The following is a 15,628-nucleotide window of genomic DNA, read 5'->3' as shown; positions in this document are numbered from 1 at the left end:
ATAACTCATTGAGTTGAAATCATTTGCTGACAGTTTCGTCCCCCCCAGTTCAAAAATCCCATCTGCGCCCCTGCATTACACAAATGTAATAAACAGTCTAAAAATGAATAAATAGTTTAAAGGTAAAAGATAAAGTGGCAATTGATGTAAATTATGTGTTATTGTCCATTTAGGTTGCCTATTGCTGTGGGAAAGAAAACTGTTCTTTAGTCTGTTTTTCCGTGATTTGTGTGACCTGTAGAATTTTCCTGAAGACAAACAAAATTTTGGCTATTTTAACATGCCAAGATTGTAAAGAAATGGCAAAACAAACAAAAATGACAATATGACGGACAAATACATCTAAAATATTTAATACTTTCAGCACAAAAAAAGTTTTTCAGACATGTACTGTGTCTCCGAAGAGAAATGTGCTCACATTAATAAAAAGGCAAACAATCATAATACCTCTTTGCATGCTGATGTCAAAATAAATATTTGTTTACAGTTTACAACACATGGGAGTCTCACAAACTTAAATACGTATAAATATTGTTTGATACAAAAGATAGGAAACAACTGAATATCAGGAATATCAAGACTTTGCATTTTCTTTAAAGCATCACATAGTGTTTACGTCTGAAATGTTAATCTGATGAATAGGATCCTCCCCCCAAAAAAGATTTTTAATACTTTCAATTGTTGCTTTTGTTTGAGTTGAAGTTGATGGTGCAGCCCGGCGGTATGAGAGGTGCTTTTACTGCTGTTAAAGTCTCACAAATTACTGTAATAAAAGGCTTAACAAGTCAGGCATCTGAAACAATATCTCATTATCTGATACATCATTAGGTCCTCCGTGTGGTTGCCTGTGTTGGAGTTAATTCATCCCAATGCAAGCAGCATCAGAGTGTAACATTTCTGTCCCTGAGTGGATTCAAGACCTGCGGGGCTCGAGTCCATGAGAGAGCTGAGTTAGCGTCCTTTGGTTGTCGATCACGTTGAGCTGACGAACGTAAGTCCGAACTTCTGGGTGGTTCTTGCTGGCCAGAGGAGAATCTGGACCTGGTTAAATTGAAAAAATTAGTAAAAATGTTATAACTAATTCTGTGAAAACTGGAGTCCAATTTAAACGCATTATTTGATATTTTATCTAAATTCTTCTTTTTTTAAGAGAGATTTTATTGATTTTTATCAAAACAAAAACATAAACAACATATAAGTGCTCTCTATGTTCACAGATATCACAAAAGATAGGAAAATAAACCACCATCCAAACCAAAATGACTTCAAGGAGCTCACGACTGACCTCACTCCAAAAAAATAAATTAAGTAAGAAAGGCAGCAAAAAAATAAAAGGGGTTTCAGTCACAGTCACCCCCAGCTGTCGTATCGAAGTAAAATTAGAAATTATACAAATACACAAGACAATAACAGGGTGGATGACATTAATAAGAATAAGAATTAATTATGAATTGATTAAATGAAAAAGACAGATAAAGAGTAAAATTCAATTTCATATACCTAAATAAATTAAATGAAACCATCAGTACAATATATATATACATACACACATATATATACACATTCAAATACATATATATACACATAAATCTAAATTCTAAAATAAACTTTTGGCATTCACACTCACTGAACGGTTGGCTCCGACAGTATCTCACGATCTTCACTGTGTTTGCGATCATCCGCTGAAAGACAAAGAGCTATAATCAGCAACAGATGTCTACTGAATGGATTAAAAAAAAAGATTTACACCAACTGTTAAAATCAATTATTTGTACAATCTTCCGAGTCTCACCATTTTCTCAAAATTGACCAAATAGTCGATAAATGTCTTGTTGCCCTCATGAGTGAATGTCATGTCTGGAGAAAAACAAGTTTAGAAGGTTAAAGCTGTCGAAGAAGCAATTCAACAACAGAACAACTGTGTAGTAAAAGCTCAAATTATGTTGAATTAAAGTGCATTTCTCCACAAAACCACATTTGTCGAGTTTCCTGTAATTCTATTAACCAATCTAGATTGTTTTGGGTGGAGTTGCCAAGAATAATACATTTGAAAAAATGAACACAGGGTCTCTGCAGGTTTCCACAAGTCAAATTTAAGACTTTTAAAGACTTTCTAAGACCATAATGAATACAATTTAAGAACCATTTCACACCCATATAGTCAAAAAAGTACAAAAGACATGAAGGAAAATCGGAGGCCCGGAATTACTTGCAAAGTATATAAATTTATTCACAGCTCTCACTTTGAAGTTTAAGAGCTGATATCTAGACATTTTCCATGTTCTTTTTGATAATGATTTTGGTTATTATCAAGAAAACCATGGAAAATTTTCTTGATAATAACCCAAATCATTATCAAAAAGAACATGGAAAATGTCTAGATATCAGCACTTAAATTAAACTCTAGTGAGTTATTTTTGTTGTTATCATTATATTTGTCCAAACAAATGTACCTTTAGTCGTACCAGGCATTAAAATGAGAAAGAAATTGAAGAAAACAAAGGTGGTCTAATCATTTTTTCCATGACTGTAGATATAGAAAACAGAATAAAGAATATAAAGAATAAGACATATGCATAAATTCTGTACACATCATATACATTATATACATAAATTTCTACTATTTGGCATTTTTGTGTTTGTTTGTTTTCCTGAGAGTACTTTGCATGATCCTGCACCTAAGCCATCTAGATTCATAAAAAGCATTACAGGTAAGAGGCAATATCTGTATATTTTATTGAGGGTGAACTGTGCCTTTAAAAACAAACGGCCATCAAATAAACCGCTCTGACCTTTGATCAGCAGCGGCATGAAGGGAATGATGGGAGGCTCCAGCTTGGCAACTGTCAGTCGGTACGCCCGGTGGTTCCTGGACGGGTCCTGTGGAAACAATCACACTGTTCTGAGATCTGCCGTCGCCGTGTTAAACCGATCCATCACAGCGGCGCCTGAGGATGACGCTGCTAAACCCACACTGGACCAGCTGACAGTGCAAGATGAGCTGAGTTTGCTCATAAGTCACTGAGTACTGCACTATAGCTATAACCCTTATGCCAAATGTGTATTTGTTTTTTTCACTGTTCATTTCATTGTCACTCACACCTTAATGTATTGTAATATATTGTCACCTGCTTACTTGTGCATTAAAAGTTTTTTTTTAAATCTGTAAATTTTACTTTTTTCTATTTTCTATTCTTAACAGGGCGATATGGACCAAAAGTCATATCCCGATACATTTAGGCTGAATATCGATATACGATATATATCCCGATATTTTTATCGCGAAGTGAAAGTAAATGCAAAACAACAGGAGTATCTTTTTTTTTTTTAAATCAAAGCTCCATAATAAATAGGCCAATCTTTTTCTGAAATAAACATATTTATATGAGAAAAGAATAACAAACATTACAAAATAACTAAATATGACAAACCCTAGTAAGGTCAGCATTTCTATATATAAAGAAATAATTTTTTTTAACTATATCGATATATGCGATATAGTCTAATTCCATATCACATTTAAAAATATATCGATATATTTCTTATATCGATATATCGCCCAGCCCTACTTAGTTGTAGTAACTGTAGCAAAACCAAATTTCCCTCCGTGGATCGATAAAGTATTTCTGATTCTGAACCTTTGAAGCAGTGGAAGATGTTACACTTACACACACCTTGATAAAGATTTTGGTTATTATCAAGAAAACCATATAAAATGTCTAGATATCAGCTCTTAAATTAAATTCTTATCAGCTATTTTTGTTGTTATCATTATATTTGTCCAAACAAACGTACCTTTAGTTGTACCAAGCATTAAAATGAACAAGGAATTGAAGAAAACAAGGGGGGTCTAATCATTTTTTCCATGACTGTATATACAATAGGTTTCAATATCAAAATATACCCTGATTTATTGGGAGAAACCAAAATAAATCTAAAATAAATCCAAAATAAATCTAAAATAAATTTAAACTCACCATGAAGTTTTCAAATTCCCCGTAGAACTTCTTAAATTTGCTGGGAAGTTTCTGTGGAAACAGATGATAGTTAACGTTAACTTGTAGTTAAGGATAAGAATGATTTTGACAGAGAAGGTACCCACCTCCCAGGTCTGATTCAGCCTGCACACCGCTGGGTTACTCAGTCCCATCACGATCGCAAAGAAAGCGTTCAGATTCCTGTAATCCTTGCAGCTTTGGTAGAAAATATGAAAAGATATTTTAGAGTTGTGAATACACTCAAATAAATGCAAAATAAAATCTGCAAGTTGAGTCAAATGCTGTGTCTCACACACTTTGAATTTTTTTGCACTGTAACCTGCCTTACTGCTCAAACAAAAGCTACAAAAAACTTTTTAAAAATATATTTTTTACATAAACATGAATTACATCAAATTATTTTTAGCTGAATTTAACAAATTCTAATTTTAACTTTAACGTGAAATCCCTTATGTATTTCAATTAACTTAACAGTCTGTTCTTATTTATTAAACTAGACTAAGATTAATATAACTTGGCTCCCACATGTACTAACACTTGCTATTTAAGTGCATCCATGCTGACAAGTTTGGCATAATAATGTGCACTCTGAGTACCAGTGGTGAAAGGTAACTAAGTGCATTTACTCAAGTACTGTACTTAGGAGCAAATATCATACTTTTTACTCCACTACATTTAGCTGCCAGCTTTAGTTACTTTTCAGATTCAACATGAAAAAATACCATAACTTTAAACGGATTACACGTTTATAAAGTAAACCACATAAAAGTATAGTAAGTAGTTAAAATTGTCCTATCTGGATAACAGTAAAATGCTGCTTAAATAAATGCATCAATACAAATAATCTGATTTAGAATATCTTTAACAATCTGAGTGTGGCTATTCTGCATAACAAGTACTTTTACTTATACTTTAAGTACATTTTGTTGCTGATACTTTTGTACTTTTACTGAAGTAAGTTTTGAATGCAGGACTTTGACTTGTAGTTGAGTAACTTCACAGTGCGGTACTAGTACTTTTACTTTAAGTAAGGGATCTGAATACTTCTCCCACCACTTTGAGTACTCAGATAATGAACTCATAACGGTCAAAAAGTTGAGTGTGGCGGGCTGAACACTTCTCACACTCAGAGGTCACCATCTTGGATAATAGGTTTTCAAATCTGACTAATTTAGAGGCTAGTTAGGCAACAAGTATGATTGGGGCTCAATTCTTACTTTAAATTAAGTTGTTTAGTTGGTTATAGGACATTGTAATATGTAGGCATGTAGTTCTTTTAAAATACATGTTTACAGTGAAATACAAGCATAATTGGTTTGCCCTAAGATTTTCCAATTGTTCATATGTATGTTTTTTTGAAAAGGACTACTCAAATGTAATTTTTGACTAATTGAAAGCCCTGGCACACAGTTTACTGCATGGAAGTGAGCTAACAGAAGTATCTGAATTGAGACACAGGACAAGTAGAGCAGAAATGAAAGAGAAACTAGGTCCACTAACTGTGCAGCAATCTTGATGAATTTCTTGAGAAGCTGCACCCTCTTGCTGAGCTGGGAACACAGACACATCTCTGTGATCACCCAGAACTGAATCTCATTGAACCTCCTCAGGAACAGGTCCAGGTTCACGGTGGTTTTCTTGAGGTTTTGCCTCCCAAATGTGTGGTAGATGAGTTCATGCTGTTGGACAACAAAGAGAAACATTTCTTGTGGAAAGGAAACTAAACCAAATTATCTTTACTTTGTGTTGTAGCTATAAAACAGGTGGACTGGTAATGAATGTGTCATGGCACCTGGTCTCACAGTCATACCTCATGAACACAGTGGAAAAGCTCCCAGTCATAGGAGGTCATGTGGTACGCCACGTCCTTAGAGCTCATTAACTCAAAGCTGGACAACAGCCCTGTGGAGGGACCCTCCTGCTCGGGTAAAGGGGTCTAGAAAATAAAAAATAACAGCCTTTTACAGGTGCATCTCAATACATTAGAATATCATGGAAAAGTCCATTTCCAGTAGTTCAAGTCAAACAGCCCCAACCAAGTATTGAGTCATATAGATGGACAAACTTTTCAAAGGTCAACATTTACATATTAAACATACTTTTTAAGTTGGTCTTTTGTAATATTCACTGTTTTTTTGAGACACTGAATTTTAGGTCTTCATTAAATGTAAGCCATAATCATGATAATTAGAAGAAATTAAATAAATTTAATTTACATTCTGTGTGTAATGGATCTATATAATGTGTTATTTCCACTTTTTGAATTGAATTACTGACATGAATAAACTTTTCTATGATATTCTAATTTATTGAGATGCAGCTGTATATTTGATTATCATTGCATCTACTGTTTCAGGAATTCATGTTGTGTAATGTACAAAAATGATGCTAAGATCAACACAGGCATTTGACATTTTGTGACATAAAAACAAGCCAAAATTCATTAAAATATATATATTAAAAAAAAGAAATGCTAAGACCAGAAGGCAGTTAAGCTTCTTAAAAGAGTAAATACAGTCGTTTGAAAACATTCACATGTAAAGATCTAAAAAAAAAAAAAAAAGGTTTCTTAAAAGCTATAGTTTATGAATTAATGGGAAATCATGGTATGTGTTTAGAGAAACAGATTTCAGGGTTGTACAGCCAGTCATCAGGTTTCAGGGAAGGCTTTTATATGATGACAATGTGCTGTGTAATTAGAGATTAACCCACCAAAGAATCCAGCTGATCCCTCCGGCAGGCAAACAGCCGTCCGTTTATGCTGAGAGTGGAGAACACTGAAACATCATTGGGCTTGAAGATTACTTTCTCTGAAAAACACAAAAAACATAACAAACAAGAGTTAGAAAATATTTGACTTTGTATTTGTCATTATACAGAAAATGTTTCACGCCCTGAATTTAATGTTATGTTAGATCCTTCTATAAAACAACAAGAGGATTACAACCAAATCACATGACAAAGTGAGGACTCGTGCTTTGGTGAGGATAGAAAAATCTCAGTAACTATTCAACGGATTAATAATGTTCTAGATATTCATGGTTCCCAGCAGATGAATCTTACAGACTTTGATGATCCGATTACTTTTCATCCAGTGCCACTATCAGGTCAAAATGTCCAACTTTGTACCATTTGTTAAACTAATCTCAAAACTAAGACATTCCCAGCAACATTAGCTTATGAAAGAGGATTAGGAACAGGTAGGGAACATTTTTTTATAAAGTCACCTTTTTGAGTTTGGTAAGCTACAACCTGATTTTTCTCAATACGTCTAATATATGTCTAAAAAATTCACATAAATTATATCAAAACAGATTTTCCCAAAACAATACTTTACAATAGTAAACTGTCATGCTATGTATATATATATATATATATATTTTAAACTATTTTTCCAAAATTTTGTGCAAACAGAATACAGACAGTACCGCAGCAATAAATAGGTACTCCAATGTAAAATACAATTGTGAAAAAAAAAAAAAAAAAATTGAATTGTGTACGGTACACCCAAGTTACAATTATTATTATCATTATTATTAGTTATAATATCATATACTTTATAGCCTCCTAATTAGGCTGGTTAAAGTAATTAATACAGAGAAAATACAGAAAAACTAAACAAACCGACAAAAATATACTTAAAAAACAAACAGCAACAAACAATCAAACTTAAATGTGGGTACGAGTAGACTATTGCGGTATTATCATTGTTTTCACTAATCACAGCGTATCAAGTGCAAGACAAGTTATCACCTCCTTGTGTGAGGTATGTGTCCCATTTTCCGCAGAAGACATCAGTCACATTTTGCAGTCTTCGCCTACATGTCATACATTCCATACTTTGAATGTTTTTAATCATGGCCACCCATTGGTGAATAGTGTGAGGTTCCCTACATAGTAATCGCCTTGTTATGGCCTTTTTACAAGCTGCCATAAAGATTTTCAAAAGATATCTGTCATTTTTTCCATATTCCCCAGATAGAAGGATAGGCAGGTGAATTCTCTGATAGTTCTTTGTACACTCTCCCAAAAGGGTTTAAGAGCTGGACAGCCCCAGAATAAAGTCATGGAAAAAATTATTAGACCACCCTTTTTCTTCAATTTGTTGTTTATTTTAATGCCTGCTACAACTAGAGGTACATTTGTTTGGACAAATATAATGATAACAACAAAATAACTCATGAGTTTAATTTAAGAGATGATATCTAGACATTTCCATAGTTTTCTTGATAATGATTTTGGTTATTATGAAGAAAACCATGATCTTAAATTTAACTATTAACGCTATTTTTGTTTTCATCATAAAATTTGTCCAAACAAATGTACCTTTAGTTGTAGCAGGCATTAAAATGAACAAGAAAATGAAGAAAACAAGGGTGTTCTAATAATTTTTCCATGACTGTATATATTATATTATGTGTGTATATTGTATATACTTTGTATACAAATTGTATATTTGTTTTAGCTCTTTATTCTTATTTAATTTAATTTATTATCTCATAATTAATATTTTAATATAATATATATATATATACATATATATATATATATAATATAATATTAATATTTTCACACTGGAGTCTCTGTAACGAAAGCAATTTCCCCCTGGAGATTATGAAAGTAATTCTGATTCCGATTCTGATTCTGATTATCCTGTACATATTATATTATTAGTTTGACTTGAGCTCTCTCTTGCTTTACTGTATGTAAAAGCGAGCGGCAGCCTTTCCTTGCCAAGCTAAAGTCCACTGGTTTGAGATACAGTATACAAGCTGTATGATGATAATAATATCTGTTTACTGGACTTTGATAAGGAAAGTGCGAGGTCAGGTGTGAGTTTGGAGCGTTCTGGCAGAGACGATGGAACATCAGCACAGTTCGGAGCAGCCGCTGACACCAACAGCCTCGTGTTGAAAACTGAGCTCAGGTTTTTCTCGAGCGGCTTTAAAAGCCATTCTTTAGCACCTACTGCAGCTGCCATTCACAGCCCACAAAAGGAAGATAATTCCTCACTAAATCACCCAGGGATTCATTAGTATATCACTCCGCTCGGGCTCTCCCTCGTGCCGATTCCAATCATTTGATTAACATGTAGCTGCCGCCGCTCTCACCTCCCGACGAACTGAGGTTGACCAGGAGCAGGTCCTCCGCTGACCCCAGCTTGTCGGCCACAGCACCGATGACCTCCCTGACTGAGGCAGCCACGGGGACGCGGATCGTTGTGTAGGTGTGGTCGCAGCAGTAGACTTTGAACAGAACTGAAGGCATGAATCAGAGCAAATATGGGACTGTCAGCAGGAAGGAAAGAAGGAGCGGAAAACAGTGCTGGAAAGTTGGAGGCAGTCGGATTAATGCAATAGTTCCAGGGTCACTGGGTAAATGTGAGAGGCCATGGGATGATTCACAAGGAAAAACATTCAAATAATCATTGTCCTACATAGTTTTACCTAAATGAAACAACACACAACTTTATTTTAAGAAGTCTTGCAGCAAAAAGGCTTCACCAGGTTAAAGCTTCCATTCAATGAGGACTGACCTTGATAAACCTTATGCAAACAAATATGTACACGTGTGTGAAAGCGAAAGCAGTAAAGTATGCCGGTGAGTCATCTTCTCGTGTTCAAAAATAAAATCCGCATTCCAACAAAGGGAATCTGAACTGGGTGTGTCGTTTCTATTGGTAATCATTAGCAGGTAATGCTACTGAGCCACACAAAAATCCTCTTTTTACATGCTATATTTTCATCTATTTTCTTCTATTTCACTCCATTCTCTCATATTTTTTTTCTCATTACATTTGTGCAATACGGTTTGATAAACCTGTCCCTCTTTCAGATAATCCTCATTTTCATATTTTTCTGTGGCGCTGTCTTCAATTGATGCCATTCCATCTTGATTTACACCTTATTTACACTTTTATTGAACATGTATGATTTAATTTAATCTGTGAAGAGAAATGAACAACTGAGTTGTTGCATGTACAGGTTTGACCTGTTCTTGTTTACTTTCATTTTATTTTTTCTCATTTTTTTCTCTCATTGGATATTTCTTTTCATTTCACTTTTATCTTATCCTATTTTTAATGTTTTTAATGACTTTTACATGTTCAAAATAAAAATCAATCAATTCTCTTTTCAAATAGGGAATATTTTCTTATAATAGTGCTAACCTAGATGTGATGAATAAAAACTGTAAAGTGAAGGTAAATCACCAACCTTAAAACCAACAGGTGTGAGTGTTTGTCTACTTAATGATGTTAAGTCATTGCTAAATATATATTACTCACTTTCATCATTGCTCTTGATCGGCTGACGCTTCTGCAGCTTCTCGTCTCCCATACTGAACTGCCGCAGTAGAACTTTGTGCTGTTTAACAGAGTCAAGCATCATGAAACTTTCACACAATACAACAAAATCTACACATCAACTATCCGGGTGTGTAATTAATGTATAATACCAACAACAACCCTAATACGTGGCAGTAGAAGAGTTGGTATCTTACCTTTTTCTGTGACACTCTGGCATCTTCAGTGCTAAAACGTGAACCAATGAGAAGCAATTAAGCTGAAGGTACGTACAGTATGTTTATTCATCCACCAGTTCAGGCTTCCCATTACTTTCTAATTATGTGCAGGAAGATCGTGGTCATACAAAATGATAAAACAAAACAAAACCAGCAAACAGATTCACTTACTTTTGCTTCAAACTTCTCTCCAGCTCTGTTAGTTGATCCCTGAGGGCTGGAATCACTTTGGCATCATTAGATACCGCCATGAGAAACTCCTGCAAAACACAACAAGCTCTGAATAAATAACAAGTAAACCAAATGTAACATATCCATTCAGTATAACTTCTGGAGTAATATCATTAAAAGAAATCGAAGAAGAGATGCAGCCAATATTCATCTCCAGTCTTATTGCTTAGGGCAGCTGATTAGAATAAACCAGATTAACAGTCAGTGCAACTGTGCATATATTATATCATGTTGGAAATATTTAATAAGAGTCATTCATATTCCCCAAACCAAAGAAGACATAAATCTGTTTTATCGCTGAGAACTATCCACTCTGATCAGGTGTTTATAAATGTACATCTGGAGCAGGTGTTTGTTTGCTGATGTAAATTAAAAGAAGAAGAAAAATCAATCGAAAGACAGTTGGTCAGTGGATGTTTTTTTTCTTAGTCTAGGATTTGTCAGTGATTGGGGAGAAACATTGATTTTAATGCACTGCATCAAACGCTGCAGTAATACAGCAGCAATAACCCAAGAAAACATAGGTCAAACATGACTCACACTTTAAAGTGAGAAAGCTGAGATAGAAAGCCTGCTAAAAACAGAATGGATGGTTTTATGCTGTAATGACCAGGGTTCAGAAAATTGTCGTTTTAATGGGTTTCAATGGGGACATTTTTATCCTTAAGGGTCTGACTGTCTGGATAACAAAAATGTCCCGACTGAGTGTTGAATTGTTGCATGTAGCTGTGCTGTTACCACAACACTTACTTTACATTCTACAGCTTTATTATGGTTATTATTCTGTATCAATACTTATACCTACAGTGGCCCTGCGAGCTCACAACGCTGTAACTTAAGAAAACTCATGCAAATACACAAAACACAAGCCAATTGAGGAAAACATCTTCATGAATTTGACAACACAAGAGCAGCATTTAGAAAACGCGCTGCAAAGACCACAACACAACAGAAGTGTTTCCAGAAGACACTTAAAAGTGATGCACACGTCTGGACACGCTTGTGATATTATCAAGTTATTTCAAGATTATAATAATTTCACGTTATAACGATATAAATTTTAAAAAAATGTATATATTCCATGATAATGATATTTTCATTTTATAATGTGATATATAGTGTTAGCCCATATCAATCACATTGCAGTTCAAAATACAAATAATACATATAAATGAATGATACACGTTTCAGTTGGTCTCTCAACAACACCGAGTTGGTTTTGGTCTTGCTAGCCCGCTAACGCTAGCGCAATATGATCAACCGCTAACGTTAGCACGATATCGATCGGCCGCTATAACAAAATTATCATTATCTTGAAAAAACTTGATAATATCACAAGCGTGTCCAGACGTGTGCATCACTTATAAGTGTCCTCTGGAAACACTTCTGTTGTGTTGTAGTCTTTGCAGCCAATTTTCTAAATGCTGCGCTTGTGTTGTCAAATTGATGAAGATGTTTTCTCAGTTTGCTTGTGTTTTGTGTATTTGCATGTGTTTTCTTAAGCTGCAGCGCTGTGAGCTCTCAGGACCACTGTATATACCAGTGGTTACAATGTTCCTCATAGCTATATATGCTGACCTCTAGGAAGGCCACAGAGACATCCTCCTCCTGCAGTTGCTCCCCATGTACAGCAGCCCACTGCATCACCAGGCGGATCACCCTGCGCTTGTTGTTAAACGTGTAGTCGAGTTTCTCCTGCTCAGAGCCCTGAGAGGCCTGGGCATGGTAGGTGCACAGCAGTTAAAGATCAAAACTATGCAAGCAGAACAGAGAAGGAAGGGTTTTTTTCAACACATGCAACCGTATTACGTAAGATAGCGCTGAAAGGATATTGGGCCATCAACACCGGACACAGCTGACTGTTTGGGATGAAGACTTTGTGCATGAGTACAAAGTCATCTAAGGCCGAGTCTGTGACAAAAAAAAAAGAGAGGCTTATGTCAAACACCTGCGTTAGAGCGGATCAAAGAGCCTTGATCAGGCCTTGATCCTGCATGGCGCTGTCTCTGTCACCTCTGCAGGCAAAAATGAAAACCATATGTATCCACACAAGCGACAGTAATTAGATCAGCTCTGTGACGTGTGGCTAATTATAGATGAGAACAAACAGGTCAGTGCAGAGCAGCAGGCGGAGGACAGAGGAGAGAAACAGAGAGAGAATAAATCCACTGCACAGAAGAAAAACCCCTTCACAGTAAATGATCATCATACTGATAGATTGTATTAAGATGGCACTAATCTGACATGCTGAACGCTGCATGCTGAGCAGTACCTGACTCTGTGAATTGAGAATCCAATCGCATCATTTCGAGGAGGTGCTCCAAAATCTTCTCCGGAGTCCCCGACATTACCTTGTATCTGGAGCAACACAGCATTAAACACACCCTTCACTAATCAAGAAACAGTGGCTCTTAATGCTCCGTGACACCTCCGTGGCCCTCGACTGATTTGTCTTACTTCAATGTGTGTGTGTGTGTGTGTGTGTGTGTGTGTGTGTGTGTGTCAGTATGTGTGTGTGTGATTGCTTCATTTGATAACAATCCTATTTTCAATCACGGGCACTCGGCCCGGCTGAAGGTGAAGGGGAGTCTGGGCTAAGAGCTGTCAGGGAAGCCAAATAAAAATGTAAGGGCATCTTCTGTGTGGAGGAGAATCAACACAATCCAGCCTCGGTTGTTTTCATTACTCGCTAACAGCATCACAAGAGGGAGCTGCACGAGACGCGTCGTGTCCTCCCCTCAGTCTTGACACTCTCATTTGTGAGGAGCCGAGTTGATTAGAGGGCGACCCCGAACAAGTAATTGTGACTTGCCAGGCCTTCTTTTTCCCCCAGGGGCCAGGGCCATCATTACCATTAATGTGTCTCTCTATATTACAGCGACTGTGGTGCAGTGACAGATGCCTCCATTAAGATAACGCTCGTTGGCTGCAGTGCACAGGATCGCTCTGTGCTGCACAGTCGGGAAGCATTTCAATCTGCTGGTCACACTGAAAATTTCTTTTGAAAACTGGATAAGGCTGGGGATATTTTATGTTTTTCTTAGTGTCAACAATCTGTTTTTACACATAAAATAGCCACATTTTTCACTGGGGAACAAGTTCCTTAATTACAGTGAACCTGGGCACTGTAGTTAATTCTGAGTCAATGCAACAAACAACATAAGATATCAGTTAAGCACTAAATATGTATTAATCCACTGCTTAAAATAGACACTAACAAATACAGTTTACTCCTTTTTGGGTAACATTTGCTAAATATGACATTATCAAGCTGTTTTATATTATTCAGCCTTTCAAAATAATTAAACTACAGCCATGGAAAAAAATATTAGACCATTTCTTCAATTTCTTGTTCATTTTACTGCCTGGTACAACTAAAGGTGCATTTGTTTGAACAAATATAATGATAGCAACAAAAATAGCCCAGAGCTTAATTTAAGAGCTGATATCCAGCCATTTTCCATGGTTTTCTTGATAATGATTTTGGTTATTATTAAGAAAACCATGGAAAATGGCTGGATATCAGCTCTTAAATTAAGCTCTGGGCTATTTTTGTTGCTATCATTTTATTTGTCCAAACAAATGTACCTTTAGTTGTACCAGGCATTAAATAAACAAGAAAATGAAAAAAAAAACAATGGTCTAATAATTTTTTCCATGACTGTGTCTGTATCTTGAGCTGCTGTGACAACTAAATTTCCGCACTGCGAGATAAATAAAGTGTATCTTATCTTATCTGTTTCCAGTAGACAAAGGATGTCCTGGATACTGCGAGCTGAGCTGCAGCCAACGTTTGCATTGTGAAGTGCAGTGCAGTGGATTGTGGGTACATTTACTTGTAATGTGAGGATGAGGCTCCGTGGCTGGAGGTTCGGCTGCTGCTGAGACACTTCTCCAACACCAGAACGTCCTGACCGTGCTCCTTCAGACGCACCGTGTTGGCCTCCACGTCCTTCACACAAACACACGCGGTGCATGCACATAAGTTATGCATTTTAATACACAGTATGAGCCGTACAGTGTGTGAGCTGACAATGAATTCACCACGTTTATTTAGAACGTGGTGTTCTATCTGAGCTTATTTCTGTTTTAGTAAACGTGAGCCGTCTCTTCCAAAATGATGAGAATAGCACGTCATAAACTGATGTTTACACAATCACACAATCATCTTTAAACTGCAGAGAGGTTTGGCTCTTCTCTGCTCTTCTCTGAATAGTCGTCAGCCGTCAGTCATGCTCCCTGCAGCAGAGACAGAGGCATGACACTGAGCCCTGGTCACTGAGCAGAGTGGATTAGTCGGCCTGTACGGTGTGGAGTCAGCACACAGCCACGCTCGCCGCCGCAGCATGCAGGAGGCTTAAACAGCTCCTGACACTGCAATGATGCCAAAAAGTATTTTGTAGGTCTTAACACAGTCTAGTGTCTAGTGTGGGGATTGTTTCTTCATATGCAATAAAATAAAGATGAAAAAAAAACTAAATTCTCAACATTTTTCCAAGGAAGTGGATTATTTCTCTGTTATTCTTGCAAACATCCAGTATTACAGCCCTGGTGAGGTAACAGGTTGGCTAACTTTTCGCGAGAAGTCAGTGTTTACAAACTCTTTCTGTGGAGCCAACAATGGTTCAAGTTTCAAAAATTAATGCTTTTGTCTTCCTGAATTATGAAGAATGCAAAATCCTGAGACTTATTATAATAATCTGAGCTGTCAGAGGCTAAAATCAGCATTTTTAGCAGATGTACATTGGCACTGTGCCGTTGTTCCCTCACATTACATTACAGCTTTTTACTGCCTGCTGCAGCTTTCTCCCTCAGTACTGGACCAATTTGACCAATTTTGTTTTCAACCAATTCTCCCCTTTATTCACTTATACAGG

The 15,628-nt window shown here is 36.3% G+C and overlaps 1 protein-coding gene across 2 annotated transcripts in view; it reads right to left on the bottom strand.

Moving 5' to 3' along the window:
• Nucleotides 1-337: 337 nt before the first annotated feature.
• Nucleotides 338-15,628, bottom strand: part of rapgef4a (Rap guanine nucleotide exchange factor 4a) — a 55,592-nt gene continuing 40,301 nt past the window's right edge. Inside the window, exons 15-31 of one of the 2 annotated variants that reach the window (XM_059342954.1) lie at nt 14,588-14,703; nt 13,024-13,109; nt 12,584-12,662; nt 12,330-12,480; nt 10,692-10,780; nt 10,500-10,530; nt 10,285-10,363; nt 9,110-9,256; nt 6,711-6,808; nt 5,809-5,934; nt 5,499-5,677; nt 4,103-4,193; nt 3,978-4,028; nt 2,793-2,880; nt 1,793-1,857; nt 1,628-1,682; nt 338-1,041 (exon numbers count right to left, since the gene is read on the bottom strand). In XM_059342954.1, coding sequence (XP_059198937.1) covers nt 914-1,041; nt 1,628-1,682; nt 1,793-1,857; nt 2,793-2,880; nt 3,978-4,028; nt 4,103-4,193; nt 5,499-5,677; nt 5,809-5,934; nt 6,711-6,808; nt 9,110-9,256; nt 10,285-10,363; nt 10,500-10,530; nt 10,692-10,780; nt 12,330-12,480; nt 12,584-12,662; nt 13,024-13,109; nt 14,588-14,703 — 1,659 coding nt within the window. In that variant the 3' untranslated portion in view covers nt 338-913. Of the gene's footprint in view, nt 1,042-1,627; nt 1,683-1,792; nt 1,858-2,792; nt 2,881-3,977; nt 4,029-4,102; nt 4,194-5,498; nt 5,678-5,808; nt 5,935-6,710; nt 6,809-9,109; nt 9,257-10,284; nt 10,392-10,499; nt 10,531-10,691; nt 10,781-12,329; nt 12,481-12,583; nt 12,663-13,023; nt 13,110-14,587; nt 14,704-15,628 lie in introns of both variants that reach the window. The other variant, XM_059342955.1, reaches the window with a different exon arrangement.

Source organism: Centropristis striata, chromosome 10 (genome assembly GCF_030273125.1).
Source record: "Centropristis striata isolate RG_2023a ecotype Rhode Island chromosome 10, C.striata_1.0, whole genome shotgun sequence".
NCBI classification, from domain to species: Eukaryota; Metazoa; Chordata; class Actinopteri; order Perciformes; family Serranidae; genus Centropristis; species Centropristis striata.
Note: the sequence above shows the minus strand (reverse complement) of the source record. Positions and strands in the feature narration are given on the sequence as shown.